This window comes from Mastigoproctus giganteus, chromosome 5, assembly GCF_048544385.1.
Source record: "Mastigoproctus giganteus isolate SK-2022 chromosome 5, ASM4854438v1, whole genome shotgun sequence".
Classification (NCBI taxonomy): domain Eukaryota; kingdom Metazoa; phylum Arthropoda; class Arachnida; order Uropygi; family Thelyphonidae; genus Mastigoproctus; species Mastigoproctus giganteus.
Genome location: NC_143579.1, coordinates 14,266,664 through 14,291,086, shown reverse-complemented (window position 1 = coordinate 14,291,086; position 24,423 = coordinate 14,266,664). Strand labels below are relative to the sequence as shown.

Here is a 24,423-nt window from a genome sequence, read left to right as displayed (position 1 = left end):
CATCAGAGACACCATTTACAGTGGAGCATCGAACACAAGGACTGGATAGCAGCGAAATGGGGTAAGGTACTCTTTACTGATGAGAGTAGATTCAGTCTCAGCAGCGATTCTGGACGTCAGCTAATCTGGCGAGAGGTTGGCACACGGTATCACCCAGCAAACATCACTGAAAGGGATCATATCGATCCCTTTCATCAAGGTGTTCTCCTCTGCGGAGGCGTTATCTTGGATAGACTTACACAACTCCAGATACTGGAAGGCGGTACTGTAACCGGTGCACGCTACTGTACTGAGGTAATCCTTCCCCCTTGTGCGTCTGTTCCGAGATGCCATTGGCCTCGAGTTCGTGTTTATGGATGATAACGCCACATCCCATCGTACTGCAGCTGTTGATATGCTTTTCGACAGTGAGGACGGACATTGATCGTATGGATTGGCCTGCCCGTTCCGAAGATCTAAATTCCATCGAACACATATGGAACGCTCTGGGGAGACGCCTAGCGGCACATCCACACCCACCAGCTGAATATGGCGCTGACAGAGGAATGGACGATGTTACCGCAAGAATTTAACAACAACATTGTTCTAAGTATGGACAGGCGGTGCAAAGCCTACATCGATATTAGGGGTGGCCATATCTCCTACTGAGGATCACCTCTTCCCTTTGTTCCATCTTTGGCAGTGATGCATCTGTATCATGACAGCCAGTGCAATGTTGCTATTTTCGAACAAAGTCCCTCTGTACCGTTTTGTTTCCGTTGTTGTGTCGGTTTTGTTTCCTTCATCATTTCTGTACCTCACGAGGTTCCTTTGGTATGCTTTCCCATATCCAGGCTGCTCCTATGAGAAGCCACAGAATCAGTCAGGTGAAAACCTGACTGCTCCTTAACTTTTGCACACCAGTGTAAAATGTAGTTGAACAATCGAGATGGACCTTCTGATCTTATCCTCTGCCTACGATGGCTGTTGTACTTATTGAAACTTTAGTCTGTTTAAAGGACATGACATTCCTCGTTAAATGCGCGGACAGTGGAGTGCGAGAGACGAGTTTTTCTATTCTTCTGCTTTCTGTTTTTCTATTCTTTACACTGTAACATAATAAATATATTTAATACTATTCAAAACCTGTCAATGACATATTTTTCATATTGTTCCCTAGGGAAATAGAGGGGATTGCTCGTCTTTGTCTTCTAAATTTAGGGGTTGCAAGTAGGGAAAGGTTGCGCACTTTTGCAACAGACTATTGTAGTGATCAGTCTAGAACAGAAAATCGATCTTAATCTAATGAACATTTCTGAACAAGGGATGATCCTGTTCTGTAGGGAAGATTAGAACTTGGGAGGGCTTTAAAGGAGTGGAGCACAAGACTGTAGTTATGATGACAACTTGTCAGCGCAGATATCAATTGTATTTAAGGTCATAGGTGGGTTTATACCTTATTAAAATTGCGTTTTTAATCACTCATATAAATGTCTTTGGTTGTTCAGTGTTGATAATATGTGCGTGTATTATTAACACTGACACTACGAAGTTCAGGGTCGGATTTAAACTTGTGGCCATAAGCAATAAGATGTATGAGGCTTTTTTCTCTCTCTTACAATTCACCTGACAATATTAAAAAAAGGATTGTTTTTTAAGATGGAGGAGGCCCCTTGTAACGTGAGGCCCTAAGCTATAGCTTGTTTTGCTTATATGTAAATCCGGTCTACTACGAACTTAAAATGTTGGATGATGCATGAAATAGGCGTGCTGAATGGTTATAACGAATCCCTTTCTCTAAAAGGAGAATATAACACTCTTCAACGCCCGTGTGCTGACAGAAACGAAATGTGATATTTCAAAATGAACAGTAACATAATTAACAATGTTTATAATTTATTTTTCAGTTTTACAAATATTGGAAACGATGTTAAACAAGACTTCCCTGTAGTGTCCAGCAGATCCAGGACGCTGGAGGCGATCGCCCTCTCCTCACAGTATAGTGAACAAATACTTTTTACAAATAATTTCATTATTTAAAGTTGCTTGCAATGAACAGCCACTTTGCTAGACACATCCACCCACCCTTTTCCTGATTTGAAAAGTTCTCTCAGTAATGGCGTCACGAATTCGTATTATACAATGTGGGCTGTGTATTTGCGCATCAAGCAGGTACGCAGATACTCAGGGATGCTGAATATGTGCAATTTAGTGAGAGAAAAAACAAGACGAATTATTTAAGGGACTTTCAATGTGGCATGACAATTAGCACAGAATGCGCCGGTATCAGAATCTCGGAAAATGAAACTCCTGTTCGGTTTATCATTACGACTGTGTCGAGTGTATCCAATAACCTAAATGACATCCAGCCAACAACAAAACTTATGGTTGGATATAGTTCGTCGATGCAAAAGATCAATGGAAGCTGTCAAGACTTGTACAGGGTAACAGAGAGGCTATAGTCAGTCAAATAATGATTCAGTCCAACAGTGTTAACCAAAGCATTTCAAAAAGCAAAACTCATCATGGATCGGGTATTGCCTTCGACGACCGAATCGGGTTCTACTCCTATCAGCAAAAAGAAAGGTACGATCGCAGCGTATCAAGAAATACCAACACTGGAGACTGAAGGATTTTAAAAAATTCCCCTGGTCTGAGGAACATCAATTTCTTCCGTTTCAAGCTACTGGGAAGATCGCAATATGGTGAAATGAGTCCATGAGTCCATGGATCCAGCCGGACAAGTGTCAACAATGCAGGCTAATGTTGGGGGTGTAATGATGGGAGTGTTCCATGACATGGTGGGCCCTTGATACTAGTAGTACAATATTTGGAAGCTACAGATTAATTAGAAATTGTTTCCAACCAGGTACAACCTTTCATGGCGGCGTGCAGGGTTGGACCTGGTCCACCTGAAATGGGTTCTTCCAATTGGATGTCACAAAGTCAGAGCTGTATAAAACCAAGTTCAGAAACGTCAGAGTAAATTCAGCTTACTGTGTTAGCTTGCTTATCAACCATATCTTCACCCAGTTGAGCACTTGTGGGATAAAGAAGAATGGGCTCTTCAGAGAACAGATCTGCAACCATATAATTTGCCACAACTGTGAAAAGAAATTGATTCAACATGAACCAGCAACCCAGTGGCATGCTTTTTAGCAGCCCAGCGAGTTCACGCTACGAACAATTCAGGCTCCTCTGGGTCTAAAGTGGATCTACTGGCTTTATTAGGTGTCACTAATAACCTATTAAATGAGCTGAGAAAAATAGTCTGCGTGGGTAGCACAGTGGTATCGTCCCCGTTCTCCCCACACTGGGTGGAAAAGGCTTGGATTCGAATCCCGTCGGAGACGCAAAGCATTTTAATGGGCCTTTTTCGCTCGGTGGCTGAGTTGGTCGGCCTCAGGCGTAGATAGCAAGGTTTTCCCCAGAAACTAGGAGTTTTGTATCCAGCAAAACAGACAAATAGACCAGACAACCAGATATGCAATTTACAGACACATTACATAAATGGGTATATACAGGGTGATTCACTACAAACTTGCAGGAGATGTAGGGGGCACAAAGACGAATCGGAATCACATAGCATGATGCTGCATAAGCTTGCTTTCTTGCATCAAATGCCTCTACTAATGCTAATGCTAATGCATTGCAGGGTCCGAAATGCCTTCGTCATGCGGTAGATGACGTTGAACGGGTGTGTCGGGTGAACAGCGATCCCGCTGGAAGTCAGCATTTGCGAACCGGTTCCCGAGGCAGTAGGATGGAGGACGAGTATTCAAACGTTGAATTGGCAGATATGCACCTCGCGTATGGAGCTGCGGACTGTAACGGGCGCGCCGCTCTGCGCTTGTACCAGAAACGTTTCCCGCACAGGCGTGCTCCTCATCATACGATTTTCGCATGTGTGCAAAGTTTACATGAGAATGGTTGTTTCACGAGAGGTACCATGAATCGAGAGTGAACGACGAGGACGCCAGACAATGAGGAGAATGTCCTACGTCTTGCAGAAGGCAATCCGAGTACGAGTACTCGAGCGATAGGCCAACGATTGGGTATTTCCCAATCCACTGTATGGAGGATACTGTCAACAAACCAAATGAGTTCATACCATCTGCAACGCGTCTAATCATTGGAGCCTGCGGATTATCCACTCCGGAGGACTTTTGCTACTTGGTTTCTTCAACAAAAACGGTTCGCAAATGCTGACTTCCAGCGGGATCGCTGTTTACGCGACCTGCCGTTCAAAGTCCTCTACCGCATGACGAAGGCATTTCATTTCGGACCCTGCAATGCTATGTGATTCCGATTCGTCTTTGTGCCTCCTACACCTCCTGCAAGTTTGTCGCACTGGTAGTGAATCACCCTGCATAAGAAATTCTGGGTGACTATAATAAAATAATTGGAGAGAAAAAAGTGGGGCCAAATTGTCTTATTATTTGTTTATACGCCGGCACAACAAGCAAGTCAGCAGAGTTTACAATAAATCGTCAATAGAAATATTTAGTAATCACAGGTTTGAACGCCGGTCTACTCAAGAAAAGCGTACTATGCACTCGCGCTCTTGACCACTTGGCTGTCAGGTGATTACTAGAATTACCCAAATCCGAACTTATAAGACCGTGTATCGTGTCCTAATTGCTTGTGCTATAGTCGATTTGCCTATTTTTCTGGACGAAAACTCCGAATTAAAAGAGAAAAAAAAAAAAAAACTTGCTGTCCACACCTGAGATCTACTCGGCCACGGAGTGAAAAAAAAAGGGGGGGGGGGGTAGCCCATAAAAGTTCCTTGCATCACTGATGGATTCGAACCCTAATATTATTAGCAATGGCCACATGGTGCAAGAAAGCCCATAGCTTATACTGCACCAGCTAAACTGTCTATACGAAAAAATCTATACATTTCTCTTCCTGTAGGTAAGCATCCAGCTGACCTTGGAATTTTCCCAAACTGTCAGCCTCTACCACCCATGTAGCTAACTTATTCCAGAAATTTATAACTTTCTGGCTAAAATAAAATTTCCTGCCATCTAGTTTAAACAACTCCCCCGTAATATGAATTTATGTCCTAGAATCATTAATAACTATGGAAATTTTGTCCTCATTCATTTTGCTTATGCCTCGCAGAGCCTTAAACATCTCAATCAAGTCTCAATAAGGTGCCTAGTTTCCAAGCTCTGCAACCCACATATTCGAAGTCTTTCCTCATATGGATGCCCTTTTGCTGATCTCACCAGGCAAGTTAACCATCTTTGAACATTTTCAAAAATCTCGATGTCTTTTTTAGGTGCGGTCTCCATACCTGAATGCAGTATTCCAAGTGTGGTCTAATAGTAGCCTTATATAAGGGGATTATGACGTCCTTATCTCAATTAGCGATTGTTCGATAAATCATTGATAGGACACCATGGGCCCGCCTTGCAACCAGTCTACAATGCTAGGAGAATGTCATTTCTGAGCGTATCGTAACACCAAAGTCCCTTTTCTCCACTACTAGCTTTAGTTGAACTCCACTAAGAGTATAAGTTTATTGTTATTATTAGCCATATAGTGCAAGGAAGCCCGAGGCTTATGCCGCACCAGCCAAAAAAAAAAAAAAAAAAAAAAAAAATTCCCGAGTTATTATTCTCAGAGAGAGAGAGTCAGAAGTAGAAGGGAATCACCAAGAAAGAGAAGAATGATGATATCCAGCTCAGGACTCTGTGTTTGCCAAGGCCATACTGCGGTTATTGTTCCCAAGGTGCAATACCTTACACTTTGCTGGATTAAATGATAGCCGCCATTTTTCTGACCATTCCTGATGTCTATCTAGGTCACTCTGAAGTTCTGCTTGGCGGTGGGTGATCATTAACTACTCTACAAATCTTTACATCATCTGCAAATTTAGACATTCTGCCATATATCTCTTCATTGATGCCATTAATGAAAATCTAAAACAGTGGTCCTAATACTGATCCTTGGGGAACTCCACTTCTTACATCAACCCAATCTGATAAATAACTATTTATCAAAACCCTCTGCCTCCTGCCCTGAAGTCAACCTGCTATCCATCTAAGGATTTTCCCTGCAATTCCAACCTGTTCCAGCTTCTAAAGTAACCGCCCATGTGGAAATCAGTCAAATGCTTTGCTGAAATCCAAATACACAATGTTGAAATTACTCCCAAAATCCAGCTCATGAATGACCCTGTCAAAAGAGCTAACCAGATTTGTTAAACATAATTTTCCCTTTACAAACCGTGCTGATTCTTTCAGAATTCCACTTCCAATCTAAATGATGTTGAATTCCACCCGTCATCATTGTCTCCATAATTTCCCCTACTACTGAAGTTAGACTGACTGGCCGGTAATTCACCTCTTCACTCTTAAAACTGCCCTTACATATTGGAGATATATTGGCACTTTTCAGTCCAATGGAATCACTCTAAAGTCGAGCGATGCTCTCGTTAGCATTAGCATTAGCATTAGTAAAGGCATACGATGCAAGAAAGCAAGCTTATGCAGCATTAACCAAAAATAAATAAAAAATAAAAACCCCTCACACCTCCATTCGTTCCAAAGCCTGTCCAGCTCAGCTAATTTTTAAATTTATTTAGGCTATCAACTTCCACAACAAAAGATGGAAGTCTGTTCCACCAAACAACTACCTGCTGGCTAAAGGCAAATTTCCGCACATCTATTCTACAACTGTCTTTCCTCAATTTGAATCTGCGCCCCCTCAGGTTCTTAATCTCAGCAAGAGGAGGAAGAATCCCATCAGCATTCAGCTTGCTCAACCCATTCAAAGCCTTATACACCTCAATCAGATCGCAGGTGCCTACTCCCTGCAATTTGCAGAACTTAAGTCTTTCTTGGTAAGAGCACCCCTTTGTTCCACTCACCAATCTTGTTGTCCTTCTTTGTACTCGTTCTAGCGACTACATCCTTCCTAAAATGAAGCCTCTAGACCTGTACACAGTACTCTAGGTGTGGCTTCACCATTGCCTTGTATAATGGGATAATCACCTCCCTGTCCCTCCTGGCAAAATTTCTATATATCATTGACAAGACTCCATGACCTGTCCTGGCAGCCCTCTGCACTGCTCAACGAACTTCATATATGACAGCACAATTACCCCCAGGTCTTTTTCACTTTCCACTTCCCTGATGCAGTACCACACAGTTGGTTGGTACGTTTCTCTTCGGTTATTGCTACCCATATGCAGTACTTTGCATTTGTCAATGTTAAACTTCAGTTGCCACTTTTCAGCCCATTTTTCCCAACTTATCTAGATCCAGTTGGAGTAGTATACTGTCGTTAACAACCCTGCCAACGTTTGTATCATCTACAAACTTGGACATTAAATTTATGTAAATTTTATCCAAAAGCAAAACAGAAATAAATCTGTTAAACAATATGAAATCACTTGATGCATAAAAGTAATACATATCCAAACTTATACTACACATTGGGAGAAAGGATTGGGCACTCAGACACTATATGTCTCAGGTTTTAATTGCAGATTATCAGAGACAAATTAGGAAGAATAACTGGGGGGGGGGGGGGTATTTAAAACAGATTCCGAGGTGGGGGAAGCAGTGAGTCTGTACAAAATATCAAATTTCAAAAATGGAAGTAACACTACGGGAATATATACAAGTGTAATTAAGTACAGTAACATCAAATGCATGGTGAACATCCAAAGAAATCTTAATTCCTCTGAGAAAGCAATTTTTTCTATATTATTGCATAAACGGAGAGCCAGAGAAAAAATACCAAAAAAAACGTAAACAGTCCCTTGTAACAATATATTTTTATAAAAGTACTTATGATAATAATCTGAATTCATGATTTATTTTTCATACTCAAGTAAATCATCACATTAAAAAAGCTTGAATGTCAATTATTATTATTGATTAATCACTGTATCTACATTGCGTTAAAAAAATGAAAGTAACCTGGTAAACCAGTAGTCCACAACAAATACAAGTTACAATTAAAATATTTATTTTAATGGCACTATATGCAGTAAAAATATGGGAACATTTACTAGAATTCATCAGAATATTAACTTATATATATACATATATATAATTACTGCTGTAAGAGTGTAATTGGTACCATATAGGTACTCAAAGTGTTAAAACTAGCATAAAAGTACCAGGTGGGCCATTACGCCAAAAGAACCTATAAAGATTAAAATAGCTTGTGCTGGTTTATTTCATTATACACTAATAGTTATACCCTATAGGGTATAACGAAGTAAACCAGCACATAGGTTCTTTTTGGCGTAATGGCCCACCTGATACTTTTATGCTAAAGTTTAAACACACTTTGAGTACCTATACGGTACCAATTACACTCCTACAGTAGTAATTACATTACAGACTGGTGTAATGTTTAATATATAATCGATGGCATTAATCTGATCTGATATACCTTTTACATTCATTCCATTATTTCATAATAGTTTTATATATCCCCAATTCACAAAGAGGGATCGAAGGGTGACACGAGTAATTACAGACCAGTTAGTTTAACTTCTGTTCCGGGTAAAATAATGGAGTCACTGGTTAAAGATACATTGCAGGATCATCCAGACAAGACTGCAGCAATAATTCAAACACAGCATGGGTTTGTTAAGGGAAAGTCTTGTCTGACAAATTTGATAGGATATTATGATATGGTTACAAAGGAACTGGATGCAAAAAATAATTTTGATTTCATATATTTGGATTTCAGGAAAGCTTTTGACACTGTTGCGCATGGAAGACTATTGTACAAATTGGAGCAGAATGGTATTAAGGGTAAGTTGCTACAATGGATAAAAGGATGGTTAAGTGGGAGAAGACAGAGGGTGGTAATCAATAGGTGCTGCTCTTCTTGGACTAATGTTATTAGTGGAATCCCACAGGGTTCGGTGTTAGGTCCACTGTTGTTTTGTATATTTATCAATGATATTGATGAAGTTATATCAGACTTAATGTCGAAGTTTGCAGATGATACAAAGGTTGGCAGGGTTGTTAATGACAGTAATGGCAGTGTGCTACTGCAACAGGATCTAGATAATTTGGGCAGATGGGCTAAGAAGTGGCAACTGAAGTTTAACCATGACAAATGCAAAGTACTGCATATGGGTAGAAGTAACCCCAAAGAAACGTAGCAACTGTGTGGTACTACACTTAAGGTGGTAGAAAATGAAAAAGACCTGGGAGTAATTGTGCAGTCAGATATGAAGTTTTCTGAGCAATGCAGACAGGTTTCCAGGGCAGATCATGGGGTTTTATCAATGATATATAGGAATTTTGCTAGCAGGGAAAAGGAAGTGATTGTCCCTCTGTATAAGGCAATGGTCAGGCCACGGCTTGAGTACTGCGTACAGGTCTGGAGGCCTCATTTTAGGAAGGATGTAGATTTACTTGAGCGTGTACAGAGAAGGGCAACAAGATTGGTGAGGGGAATGAAGAGATCCTCTTACCAAGAGAGGTTTAAGTTCTGCAAATTGCAGTGGCTGGAGACTAGGCACCTTTAGCCAGCATGTGGTTAATTGCTGGAACAAACTTCCATCTGTCGTTGTGGAAGTTGATAGGTTGAATAAATTTAAGGAGGAACTGGACAGGCATTTGGAGGGAATGGTGTGATTTTTTTTTTTTTTTTTGGCTGATGTTGCATAAGCTCATACACTTGCTTTCTTGCATCAAATACCACTGCTACTACTACTACTATATATACACACAGGTAGGACTTGGTTACACCGTGGTTAGGTTCCTGAGATTTCCGGCGTAAAATGAAGTGGCGTAAATCGAAGCAAAAATATAATGGGAATATATGTAAATACATTAGATTACGTTCCAGGATTTTCAGTAATCAACACAAAATATGTACTTAAAAAATGTTTTATTTTATGAAATTTACATATTGAAAATAGTATAATGTTTAAGAAAAAGAAAGAAAATTTACTGCTTTAAAAACTTGCACAATAGAGCTTGCACTTGGGCATCACGTGAGACAGAGGCAACCCCCAAGGCAGAATGCGCTGGTCCCGAAGGAACTAGTAGTTGTTGGTGACTCTATTATCAGGGAAACGGGGAACATGCTTTGTAAAAAGGATAGGTGGAACAGGACCAGGGTATGTCTGCCAGGGGCAAAGGTTGATGACGTTGTAGAGCGAATATCATCTTTTAAGGGCACCAAAGGTGATATAGTTGTACACGTTGGCACTAATGATATTAAGAGTAGGAGACCGGCAGAATTACTTAACAAGTACAGGTCACTGTTGAACAAAAGCCGAGAATTAGGGTTGAATTTGAAAGTGTTTGCAATTCTGCCCAGACACGATAGGAGGGAGTATATGATGAGAGCCTTGTCGATCAATTCGGCCCTGGAAAGATTGTGCAAGGCTCAAGGGGTAGAATTTTTTTTCAGCCTGGACTGTACTTGTTAACAGGAAAGATTGCTTCTACAGAGATGGGATACACTTAAATAGAAAGGGTGCAAGAATATTTGCTGATGCTATCGAGGCAGTGTTAGGTGGGTCGGAAAACTGCTAGCTTGGGGGGAGACAAAGACCAATAGATTGACAGTAGCCACTGGCAGAGGTGAAAGAGATTATTGCACTGCTTCTATTAGAATGAGCAGAAGCCTGAAAAACAAGATGCATGATATTTCAGAGACTGCTGGGAGCCATTGCGGTACAAGTAAACACATGGGTTGTGTTAGGGTAGCTAAGAACAGAAACAGGTGCAGGTGTACTTGCGTGTACACCGATGCTAGGAGTTTAGTAAATAAATTTGATGAATTTGAGGTATTGCTCAAAACATAAAAGGCAGATATTGTTGGGATATCAGAGACGTGGTGTCACACAGATATAAGGGATGCAGAACTGCAATTTGGGGAGTACAACGTCTACAGAAAGGATAGACAGGATAGGAAGGGGGGAGGGGTTATGCTATTAGTTAAGAAACACATAAAAACCAAGGATGTGAAGCCAGTCGACATCGCTGGACAGTGCAGTGTTGAGTCAGTTTGGTGTGACATAAGCATTGGGAGATCGAAATTGAGAGTAGGAGTGTGCTATAGGCCTAATGACTCTGATGAGTATAATAAGAAACTGTACAGGGAAATAGAGTGGGCCAGTAAATCAGAGAGTCTTATAATGGGAGATTTTAATTTCCCAGATATTGACTGGAATTTGTGGGTTGGTCACTCACACACTAGCAGGGCTTTTGTGGATTTATTGGATGATTGTTTTCTACATCAGCATGTTCGGGAGGCAACTAGAGGGAGTAATACTTTTGATTTGATTATCAGCAGTGATTCTTCATGCATTAAGAATCTGCAGATAAATGAACCACTAGGTGGCAGTGATCACAGTGTGCTGAAGTGGGATTTACTCAAAGAGGTAACTACCATTAGGGGTAAAGAGAAGGGTTATTGCTTCCGTAAAGGCAACTACGATGGACTGAGACAGTATTTAAATTCTATACAGTGGGACCAACTGATGATGTTACCAACAGCAAATTCAAAATGGAAAGCATTCAAAGAACTTATCTTGGAAGCTACTAGGCTTTACATACCAACTAAGAAATATTGTTCAAGGTTTAGGCCAAAATGGATGTCAGATGAACTAATGAGGCATATGGCAGAGAAGAAAAATGCATGGGATACTTACAAATTAACACATGACACAGAAGCCTATGATAGATACAAGTTGATCTGTAACCAAGTTACAAAGGAGGTTAGGCAGGCGAAGGCAGATTACGAGAAATCCTTGGCAAGGGATGCAAAGAAAAACAGCAAAGAGTTCTTTACTTATGTAAACTCTAGAAGGAAGGGGATGAATCAGATTGGTCCACTTGATATTGATGGGTCAACTGTTGATGATCCTGCTCAGGTAGCTAACAAACTAAATGAATATTTTGCATCGACATTCACACATGAGGAGTTATTCAGCGAGGGGAATGCCAGAGGTGTATTCAACTCTAGCAGTAAGCTACAGAATCTTGAAATAATTGGGAGTAAAGTGGAGGAGAAACTGTTGAAGATAAACACAAGAAAGGCACCCGGGGTGGATGGGATCTATCCAGTTATATTAAAGGAGGCAGCAAAGGAAGTAAGCAAACCCTTAGCCATAATTATGAGAGCTTCCTTGGACTCAGGGGAGGTACCAATAGACTGGAAATGTGCAAATGTGACCCCAATTCACAAAGGAGGATCAAAGGCTGACACAAGTAATTATAGACCTGTGAGCTTACCTTCTGTTCCAGGAAAATTAATGGAGGCACTGGTTAAAGAAGCACTGCAGGATCATTTAGACAAGACTTCAGTTATAGCTCGGACACAGCATGGTTTTGTTAAGGGGAAGTCTTGCCTGACCAATTTGATTGGATACTATGATGCAGTCACAAAAGAACTGGATGCAGGGAATAGCTTTGATATTATATACTTGGATCTTAGAAAGGCTTTTGATACTGTTGCACATGGAAGACTGCTACACAAATTGGAGCAGTGTGACATTGGAGGCAAATTGCTGCTATGGATAAAGGGGTGGTTGAGGGGGAGAAGACAGAGAGTGGTAATCAATGGACACTGCTCATCGTGGACTAATGTTATTAGTGGAGTCCCTCAGGGCTCAGTGTTGGGTCCATTATTGTTTTCTGTATTTATAAATGATATTGATGATGGTATATCAAGCTTAATGTCCAAGTTTGCAGACGATACAAAGGTTGGCAGTGTTGTCAAGGACACTACTGACACTATGCTGCTGCAACAGGATCTGGAAAGGTTGAGTAGATGGGCTGAGAGGTGACAAATGAAGTTTAACAATGACAAATGTAAAGTACTACACATGGGAAACAGCAACCCCAGAGCAACGTATCAACTCTGTGGTACTACACTGACAGTGGTAGAGAATGAAAGGGACTTGGGGGTGGTTGTGCAGGCAGATATGACGTTCTCTGAGCAGTGCAGACGGGCTGCAAGAGTAGCTCATGGAGTATTGTCAAAGATATACAGGAATTTTTCCAGCAGGGATAAGGAGGTGATTATTCCCTTGTATAAGGCAATGGTCAGGCCACACCTAGAGTACTGTATACAGGTCTGGAGGCCTCATTTCAAGAAGGATGGAGAGCTGCTGGAACGAGTACAGAGAAGGGCAACAAGATTAGTGAATGGAATAAAGGGGTTCTCTTACGAAGAAAGGCTTAAGTTTTGCAAATTACAGTGTCTGGAGACTAGGCACCAGCGAGGTGATCTGATAGAGGTGTATAAAGCCTTGAATGGTTTGAGCATGCTCAATGTTAATGGGATTCTTCCTCTAGCTCAGAATAATCACCTGAGAGGGCATAAATTCAAATTGAGGAAAGACAGATGTAGGATAGACGTGCGGAAATTTGCCTTTAGCCAGCGGGTGGTTGTTTGGTGGAACAGACTTCCATCCCTTGTAGTGGAGGTTGATAGCCTAAATAAGTTTAAGGCTCAGCTGGACAGGTATTTTGAACGAACAGAGGGGTGAAGTGGAAGTGGGTTTTTTTTTTTTTTTTTTTTTGGCTGATGCTGCATAAGCTTGCTTTCTTGCATCAAATGCCTCTACTAATGCTAATGCTAATGCTAAAACGATAGAATAGATGTCTGTTTGGTTTTCTTCTTTTCTGATAATAAGCTATATGGCTGTAGAACTGTCTTAATTCTTCTCTTAACGGTTGAGCTCCGCTCCCAGTTGGGGTCGTTGCTACAGAAGATCTCACATCCCTTATTAATAACAGCAATAGCCTTTTGCATTGATTTCACTGTTAGTGTCCTAACTGGCATTGCAGAGTCAGTTTCAGTTTCCTCTGTCTTCTTTGGACAGTTGTTCAGCTAACTGTTGTAAATGTTCTGTTGAAAGCTCTTCACCATGACTCTAAAGGAACTCATTTATGTCACCAACTTCTACGCCATCTAGTCCTATTTCCTTTGCTATTGCTGTCACATTCTCTGTTATTGACACAAGGGTAGTGCTGTGCTCTTGCGAATCCAGAATGCAGTCAGGCGAAAGCTTACGCCAGACGCCATTCATACATGAGCGAATATCATCTTTTAAGGGCACAAAAGGTGATATAGTTGTACACGTTGGCACTAATAATATTAAGAGTAGGAGACCGGCAGAATTACTTAACAAGTACAGGTCACTGTTGAACAAAAGCCGAGAATTAGGGTTGAATTTGAAAGTGTCTGCAATTCTGCCCAGACACGATAGGAGGGAGTATATGATGAGAGCCTTGTCGATCAATTCGGCCCTGGAAAGATTGTGCAAGGCTCAACGGGTAGAATTTTTTTCAGCCTGGAATGTACTTGTTAACAGGAGAGATTGCTTCTACAGGGATGGGATACACTTAAATAGAAAGGGTGCAAGAATATTTGCTGATGCTATCGAGGCAGTGTTAGGTGGGTCGGAAAACTGCTAGCTTGGGGGGAGACAAAGACCAATAGATTGACAGTGGCCACTGGCAGAGGTGAAAGAGATTCTTGCACTGCTCCTATTAGAATGAGCAGAAGCCTGAAAAACAAGATGCATGGTATTTCAGAGACTGCTGGGAGCCATTGGGGTACAAGTAAACACATGGGTTGTGTTAGGGTAGCTAAGAATAGAAACAGGTGCAGGTATACCTGCGTGTACACCAATGCTAGGAGTTTAGTAAATAAATTTGATGAATTTGAGGTATTGCTCAAAACATCAAAGGCAGATATTGTTGGGATATCAGAGACGTGGTGTCACACAGATATAAGGGATGCAGAACTGCAATTTGGGGAGGACAACGTCTACAGAAAGGATAGACAGGATAGGAAGGGGGGGAGGGGTTATGCTATTAGTTAAGAAACACATAAAATCCAAGGAAGTGAAGCCAGTCGACATCGCTGGACAGTGCAGTGTTCAGTCAGTTTGGTGTGACATAAGCATTGGGAGATCAAAATTGAGAGTAGGAGTGTGCTATAGGCCTAATGACTCTGATGAGTATAATAAGGAACTATACAGGGAAATAGAGTGGGCCAGTAAATCAGAGAGTCTTATAATGGGAGATTTTAATTTCCCAGATATTGACTGGAATTTGGGGGCTGGTTACTCACACACTAGCAGGGCTTTTGTGGATTTATTGGATGATTGTTTTCTACATCAGCATGTTCGGGAGGCAACTAGAGGGAGTAATACTCTTGATTTGATTATCAGCAGTGATTCTTCATGCATTAAGAATCTGCAGATAAATGAACCACTAGGTGGCAGTGATCACAGTGTGCTGAAGTGGGATTTAATCAAAGAGGTAACTACCATTAGGGGTAAAGGGAAGGGTTATTGCTTCCGTAAGGGCAACTACGATGGACTGAGACAGTATTTAAATTCTATACAGTGGGACCAACTGATGATGTTACCAACAGCAAATTCAAAATGGGAAGCATTCAAAGAACTTATCTTGGAAGCTACTAGGCTTTACATACCAACTAAGAAATATTGTTCAAGGTTTAGGCCAAAATGGATGTCAGATGAACTAATGAGGCATATGGCAGAGAAGAAAAATGCATGGGATACTTACAAATTAACACATGACACAGAAGCCTATGATAGATACAAGTTGATATGCAACCAAGTTACAAAGGAGGTTAGGCAGGTGAAGGCAGATTACGAGAAATCCTTGGCAAGGGAAGCAAAGAAAAACAGCAAAGAGTTCTTTACTTATGTAAACTCTAGAAGGAAGGGGATGAATCAGATTGGTCCACTTGATATTGATGGGTCAACTGTTGATGATCCTGCTCAGGTAGCTAACAAACTAAATGAATATTTTGCATCGACATTCACACATGAGGAGTTATTAAGCAAGGGGAATGCCAGAGGTGTATTCAACTCTAGCAGTAAGCTAGAGAATCTTGAAATAACTGGGAGTAAAGTGGAGGAGAAACTGTTGAAGATAAACACAAGAAAGGCACCCGGGGTGGATGGGATCTATCCAGTTATATTAAAGGAGGCAGCAAAGGAAGTAAGCAAACCCTTAGCCATAATTATGAGAGCTTCCTTGGACTCAGGGGAGGTACCCATAGACTGGAAATGTGCAAATGTGACCCCAATTCACAAAGGAGGATCAAAGGCTGACACAAGTAATTATAGACCTGTGAGCTTAACTTCTGTTCCAGGAAAATTAATGGAGTCACTGGTTAAAGAAGCACTGCAGGATCATTTAGACAAGACTTCAGTTATAGCTCAGACACAGCATGGTTTTGTTAAGGGGAAGTCTTGCCTGACCAACTTGATTGGATACTATGATGCAGTCACAAAAGAACTGGATGCAGGGAATAACTTTGATATTATATACTTGGATCTTAGAAAGGCTTTTGATACTGTTGCACATGGAAGACTGCTACACAAATTGGAGCAGTGTGACATTGGAGGCAAATTGCTGCTATGGATAAAGGGGTGGTTGAGGGGGAGAAGACAGAGAGTGGTTATTAATGGACACTGCTCATCGTGGACTAATGTTATTAGTGGAGTCCCTTAGGGCTCAGTGTTGGGTCCATTATTGTTTTCTGTATTTATAAATGATATTGATGATGGTATATCAAGCTTAATGTCCAAGTTTGCAGATGATACAAAGGTTGGCAGGGTTGTCAAGGACACTACTGACACTATGCTGCTGCAACAGGATCTGGAAAGGTTGAGCAGATGGGCTGAGAGGTGGCAAATGAAGTTTAACATTGACAAATGTAAAGTACTACACATGGGAAACAGCAACCCCAGAGCAACGTATCAACTCTGTGGTACTACACTGACAGTGGTAGAGAATGAAAGGGACTTGGGGGTGGTTGTGCAGGCAGATATGAAGTTCTCTGAGCAGTGCAGACGGGCTGCAAAAGTAGCTCATGGAGTATTGTCAATGATATATAGGAATTTTTCCAGCAGGGATAAGGAGGTGATTATTCCATTGTATAAGGCAATGGTCAGGCCACACCTAGAGTACTGTATACAGGTCTGGAGGCCTCAATTCAAGAAGGATGTAGAGCTGCTGGAACGAGTACAGAGAAGGGCAACAAGATTAGTGAATGGAACAAAGGGGTGCTCTTACGAAGAAAGGCTTAAGTTTTGCAAATTACAGTGTCTGGAGACTAGGCACCAGCGAGGTGATCTGATAGAGGTGTATAAAGCCTTGAATGGTTTAAGCATGCTCAATGCTGATGGGATTCTTCCTCTAGCTCAGAAAAATCACCTGAGAGGGCATAAATTCAAATTGAGGAAAGACAGATGTAGGATAGACGTGCGGAAATTTGCCTTTAGCCAGCGGGTGGTTGGTTGTTGGAACAGACTCCCATCCCTTGTGGTGGAGGTTGATAGCCTAAATAAGTTTAAGGCTCAGCTGGACAGGTATTTTGAACGAACAGAGGGGTGAAGTGGAAGTGGGTTTTTTTTTTTTTTTGGCTGATGCTGCATAAGCTTGCTTTCTTGCATCAAATGACTCTACTAATGCTAATGCTAATGCTAATGCTAATGATTTTGACACTTCACTCAATACTGCTGAAATGTTGGAGATCCCTTTCATGATGTCGTATGATTTCTAGTAGTCTCTCAACGTGACAAATATCGGACACTTGAATAGCCTCAGAAATTCCCTTGAGTGTTGTCCGTAAGTAATAAGCCTTAAAGGTGGATATTGATCCTTGATCCATGGGTTGTTAAAGTGAGGTTGTGTTTGGTGGAAGGAAGACAATCTTGATACTAGGCCATTGGTGTTCAAATCATTCAAATCTGGAGGGTGACCAGGGGCATACAGCAGCAGCAAAACCTTGTTAGGAAATCTATTTTTTGTACAGAACTCCTTTACCGCCAGGCAAAAATACATATACTAGTCGCTAAAAATTGTCTGCATAACCCAGGCCTTTTTGTTGGAACGCCAGAAGACAGGAAACTGTATTTTCACGATTCTCTTCATAGCACATCGTGTTTCTGAATGGTAAACTAACATAGGTTTTAATCTGAAAGTTCTGAAGCATTGCTACCCAACAACAAAGTCAAATAGTCCTTGGCTGCCTTGAACCAATCCAGGGGAGAACATTCTTCACGAGCAATGAAGGTACAGTTGGGCAGCTTTTTCCATTAGAGGCTTGCTTCGTCTACATTAAAAACTAAGTCTGGGGTATGCTTTTCTTCATCGACGAGTTTTTGAAAATAAATTGGAAATTCATTTGCAGCTGTAATATCAGCACTAGCTGCTTCTCTTGACATTTTAACATTATGGATTTTTGTTCTGTTCTTGAATCTAAAAAACCATCCTCTACTAGCAGTAAAATCATTAGAACTATCCTCTCCACCACTTAACTCATCAAACAAAGAGTTGCTTTATACCTGATAAGTGATTCTGTTAGAGGAAGATGACACTGGGTCATGTTGTCAATCCACAGGGCAAGCAGCTTTTCCATTTTTTTGACTGTTTTATTCCGGGAATAGGTGAAGCAAGGTCCCGCATCAATATTGACTGCTGATTGGGAAGATTGCATTGTGGTCTCAGCATTTTTCATTATAGTTTTTACAATTGATGGTGCTAAATTGAAGGCATGACATACATCTGACCGAGTTTCACCTTTCTCCATTCGCCGAATAACTCCCATTTTTCCTTCGATTGTCAATGATTTACATTGTTTAGTCTTTTGTCCAGACGCACTTAATAACACACGTTTTGGGAGCATGGTGATAGATATTTACAGTACTGTATCTGTATTTGAAAATATGTATTAATAAAAACAAGTGTTCTGTACCCTAGACACCAGTGCATGTTTGTCAGTTCACTTGCAGTTTTTGGTCTGTGGTTAATGTAATTTGCTTTTTCTTGTCGCATGTTATATTCCATTTTTTTCTTTTTGTTTAATAATTTAAATTTTAGGCCGTAGTTTATCATTTAGTATTATAGTTTTATTACAATGTCGGGACCATGTGTCCAGGAAGTCGGGCAGAGTCATGACTCATCACCCCCAGCTAATCATGATCTGAGAGGCACAAAAGTGAAGCGGCATAAACAGAGCCCTACCTATATATAGAAAAACGTTAGGAGTAGAGATTGAGATACAATTCAGTACTTATTATGTGAATGAAAGCCAGTGATTACATTAGTAGTGGATTACGTAACATTTGAAAACATTTTTGATCCTGTGATATCAAGGAAATTTTATTTCATTCTATATACATAAATATATAGACAACTAAAAAAAAAAGGAATTTTTATGAGGAACATCCTCCTTTAACAGAACAGGCAAGACTTGGCACTTAACAAGCTAAGTGAAACGTGATACTTGACCTGTATTTTCTTCATGCTGGACCAGTAGTGTCCAAAGGTGTTTTTCCTTCTGCTTGGAAATTTGCTCATATCCAGCCAGTTCCTAAAAAAGGGTGACAAATCGATCCCATCCAATTATATCCCATTGCAATTACTTCTACTGCTTCTAAAGTAATGGAGAAATCAATTAATCAACAACTACCTAGAAATCTTCCGTCTGATCAACGATCGCCAGTATGGATTCAGTCAGTGTCGATCCACTGGTGATATTCTAGCTTATGTTACCAATTTATGGACTAATTCAATTAGATACAATGAACCAGAGCTGTCATCTCAATACGTTCTACGTTGATATCAATATCTGTAAAATAGTTAAGAGGAGTTTACCTCAATATAGTACGTAGAACAGTGCCACAAACAGCTTAACAGATTCTTTAAAGATACCGAATTTAAAATTGTGGTCAGGCCAATACGGAAATTACACACTATACTGAACAATCGCTCTTTTCCTCGTTCGCAACACAAATTAATTTCAGGTGGTAGATGACTTTCATCAACCGGTGAAATACCACCACTTTGCTTATTGGAGGCTTGAAGTGGTGAAACCCATGTTTAGTCTCTAGAGCAGTTTCCGGCATCCCCCTCTCCCCCATACTTCGCCTTCAACACATGCACGGTACTAAGTACTATAGGTTCTAATACCTCTCGTGTTTGGTGTTCACATAAAAAAAAAATGACCTGGTATACATTTCTTGCGGTGATTGCGACTCGTCTTACCAGGAATCGTCTCGTTTTCCTTTGAATATCCTTGTTAATCAACATGCGGCCTCTGTTCTCGTTCAGCAGCGTCAGAATTAGCCTTTCACGTTAACGAAACACATACTTTTTTATTTAACGAGGCCGAAATACTTAGTGTTCAACGTAATTATATACGACTATTAATTGCAGAAACCGTAGAAATTAATTTAAAAAATTGCAAAACGTTTTTTCTTTCCTGAAGCTGACAATGCTTTTTGACCGTATGTCATGATCACAGAAATGAAAATGAATATGGTTGGGCATGAAACTTAAATAGGGATTATGTCTTCGCGCATGCGCGTAAAAGCTCAGGAATCGGAGATCAGATATGGCCGACGAACATTAACAGAATTTTGGTGTAATTTAATTTTCTTATTTTTTGTTGCGTTAAATTGATTTTTAATTATTTATTACTCTAATGTAAGTTTTTCGATTTTTTCGTTTTAATTTCTGGGAATTATTATACGGAAGTGTTCTATGTACTATATGGAGGTAAACTCCTCTTACTATTTTACAAATACGGCCAAATTCAATCGAAAAATTCAGTGAAACACAAGCAGTTACTCTTGACATCTCAAAGGTTTTTGATCGTGTTTGGCATAAAGGTCTTTTAAACAAGCTTCCATCTTATGTTTGCCAACTGTTTTTTGTAATTGGTTATCCAGTTTTCTCTGATCGCTCACTGAGGGTAATGGCTCTCTGTCTTCTAACTTCTCCACTAAAGCTGGTGCCCCCCAAGGTTCAGTTCTTTACCCCACTCTTTTCCACACGTATATTAATGACCTTCTTCCATTGACTGGAAATCCTATCCATAGTTTTGCCAATTATAGCACATTGCATTTCACTTTCCATTTTGAGAAACCTTGCCCTGCTCAATCAGCTTCTGGAATATCTGCTACCAATTCCTGAAATGCCGATCTCCAGGTAATTCTCCAGTGGGGGCAAAGACAACAGTTGATTCCAATCCTTCTAAAACTCAGTCTTGTCTTATATCTCGCAGAAAGGATTCTTCTGCTCCTATGCTTATCTTTGATAACACTCCAATTTCTAGGCAAAATGATATATCTCTTTTGGGGATTATCCTGACTTCTAATCTCTCTTGGCACAAGCACATTACAAATATTGCTTCCTCTGCATCTAAAAAACTTGGTTTTCTCTTTTACTCTCGGCATTACTTTTCTTCCAAACAGCTGTTTACTCTATACAAATTGCAAATCCACCCTACCAAGGAATATTGTTTCCACATCTGGAGCAGTGCCCCCAAAACCTCTCTCAGGCTTCTAGATTCCATTCAGAAGAAGGGAGTAAGGTTAATTAATGACTCATTTCTAACAGTCTCTGCACTCGCCGTCTCATAGATGTACTGTTTCTGCTGCATGCCTTTTCTACAGATACTTCCACGGGCACTGTTCTTCTGAATTGGCTTCTATAATTCCAGCTCTCTTTCAAAACAGTCCGAACATGTGCCGCCACCAGCCAACATACATTTACTGTCCAACTTCAAACTCACAGAACCAACTTTTCATCTTCCTCGTTTATTCATTCAACTACTGTTTTCTGGAACAACCTTCCTTCATACATATTTCCTAAAAATTACAGTCTACAGAAGGTAAAGTCTAATGTCACAGTACTAAGTACTACAGGTTCCAATACCTCTTGTGTTTGGGGTTTTCATAAAAAAAAAAAACAGTAATGTCCGTACCACCAGATGCACCACTGTGGTCCGAGAAACCCACTGGTTCGTTCAGTGTGGTTATTAAAGATTGTGTCGACTTTTTGGATATCTAGTAGCAGAAGGACAAAGAATTTATAGTTTTGCCTCTGTGCTGGACTCTCAGAATTAACTCAAGTTCCTGGGTTATGTGGAGGCCAATAATAGCCAAGCTAAACTGAGAGAGGCATGAAGTTATATCTACATAGAGCAGTTTTAAGAGAGAGAAAGAGAAATAGGGTGAGGAGAGGATGAAACTGTGAGAGCTTACTGTTAACAATATGACACCATAAACAGCCCATTTGTGAATCATTATAATGCAGTTTTAAACAGAAAGAGCAAAAGAAAATGAGAAATCTACTCAAAGCAGGCCCAACGATATCTCAGACCACATCTCCAGTTTCACTTACTCAGTTAACTATAAATGTTAATGTCATACTGCATGTATCATCTGAAATCTTTTGCTTGTTTACATTGTTTATCTCTATGTATGTGAAATGAAGGATAAAATTTGTTTTTTTTTCTTGGTAAAGTTTTAAGAACAGGATAAAGTTTTTTTTTTTCCTTGGTAAAGTTTTAAGAACAGGATAGTTTGAAAATTGAGAATATTATTTTAATTTTAACCTCACTGCATTATATCTGAATGTCAAATCTTATTATAATATTATTAAACAAGTTTGGAATAAGGAAAGCACAGGTCCTGAATAAGAGTTTAATTAAATATAAATGCATATCCATATTTAGTAGAATCAATTTTGCTTTTTAAAGTGACAAATTTAATTTATAGTTAATTTTTTTTAGAAGAAATTCATTCATACCACAAATTTATAAGTGCATCTGATCTAATTTTAGTATCGACTAGATTGACAGTAACTAATAATAAATTATGAAAGGTAAGAGCTTTACAACTCTTCTTTGTGGGTGTTCACTGGAAGATGGGGAGAGATTATACTAAAAATTAGACTATGCTTACATTAGACTGAAACATATGCATATATAATATAAACAGCAGTAATAGTTCAGAAGCACCATGAGAGTGTCCTAGTTTTGTGAGTTGCATTTAATAGAATTGATTCAACTACTGCTTTGGAGGATTGAAGGGGGGTTATATTTTAAATCTACGGCAATCTACTGGTAAAGACACAAAGAGGAGTCATAATATAAAGTGCTTCATTCTCTTCATAATTTAATCCTAGATCAATATATGTAAATATATATATATATATCAACAACACAGTGAAGTTTTCTATTACTACCTATCTGAAAAATATGCATTTCAATTATGCCTCTCCATCATCTTATATATCAGTCAGTGTATCATAATGAGTTACAACCGTTACAATTATATCAAACTGCTGTCATCAATTGTTATTTTTAAAAAGCATCATTTCAAGAAATCTGCAGCAAAAATACATATCTTGGAGATAATGAGTTAATACACCAAATAACCATCAGCTGTACATTTCAAGACTAACTATTCAATGACTTCTCTAGAAGAGTAAATAGATTTTCATATTTGCACAGGTCGCGAATATGAAACATTATGTGTAATTCATTATCAAACAGAGACTGTTTGATAATGAATTACACTACAGAAAAATTAATTAAAAACTTCTAAGTGCATTTTTGCATAATGTCTAAACTGTGTAATAAATTTGTGGAATATGCAATGAATGCACAAAGGAAGATGTGGTACAGGAAGTAACACTAATCCAACCAATCAATTGTACGGATTAAAATTAAAGAGGCCTGTTGTACCGGGTTCCATATATGAGAAAGAAATTCAGTGCGACCGGAAGAACAGTACCTGGGTTTAATAAGTAATTAACAAGAGCTTTCAAGGTTTAAGTACCTCTTCGTCAGCTGTGTGAACACATACATAAATATAAAATATCAAATGTTACAAATGGAATGGCAGAGTGTGGTCATGTTGAGTAAAAAGAGACAGCATGCACGAGGTATCTTCATGACAAAGAGATACTTAATTCTCAAAAGCTCCTGTTAATTACTTATTAAACCCAGTTACTGTTCTTCCGGTCAGACTGAATTTCTTTCTTATTGTAGGGATTAATAAAATCATACAAAAAAAATCCATAAAAGTTATAAAAAAAAAAACAAAAAAAAAAAAAAAAAAAAAAAAAGAGTTATTTGCAGTAAAGAAGTCAAATTAAATGTTTTTTTATGAAAATCATAATAAAATTTGTGGTAATGAGGACAGTAAGACAATATTTTTACATACTTTTTTTATTCTTACATCAGTGTTTCCACCAAATGCAAAATTAGACATATTTGAATTAAAATATTCTAGCTGGTAAGTCAGTAATCTTTAGTAACAAGACATGAATTGTTCCTGAATTCCAGCCATCTCTCTCTCTCTCTTTCTCCCCCCCCCACCAAACTGAAAGATTACATAATGCCAATGCTTCCTATTTTGGATTCTAGTTTAGTGTTATTAAGGATATGATTTCAAATGTCTTCCTAGTGCAGATCTCCCTTTCTAATTTTCAAATGTTCAGTCAACTGATTCACTGCAATGTCTTTTTCCTCATCTGGTGGCTGTTTGCCAGGCATTAAATTCACTGCCAGAACCAAGAGAAAAATGAGACCACCATTTAAACATATAATATAATTAATGTAATATAATATAATGGATAAAGTGCATAATCCATC

At 39.5% G+C, this 24,423-nt stretch overlaps 2 protein-coding genes across 4 annotated transcripts in view; one reads left to right on the top strand and one right to left on the bottom strand.

The window, feature by feature from the left end:
- Window positions 1-24,423, top strand: part of LOC150085185 (immunoglobulin domain-containing protein oig-4-like) — a 302,327-nt gene that overhangs the window by 184,867 nt on the left and 93,037 nt on the right. The window lies entirely within an intron of this gene.
- Window positions 24,148-24,423, bottom strand: part of LOC150085184 (uncharacterized) — a 116,823-nt gene continuing 116,547 nt past the window's right edge. For all 3 annotated transcript variants that reach the window (XM_090373079.1, XM_090373080.1, XM_090373081.1), the window contains one exon: window positions 24,148-24,332. In XM_090373079.1, coding sequence (XP_090229205.1) covers window positions 24,232-24,332 — 101 coding nt within the window. In that variant the 3' untranslated portion in view covers window positions 24,148-24,231. The remainder of the gene's footprint in view (window positions 24,333-24,423) is intronic.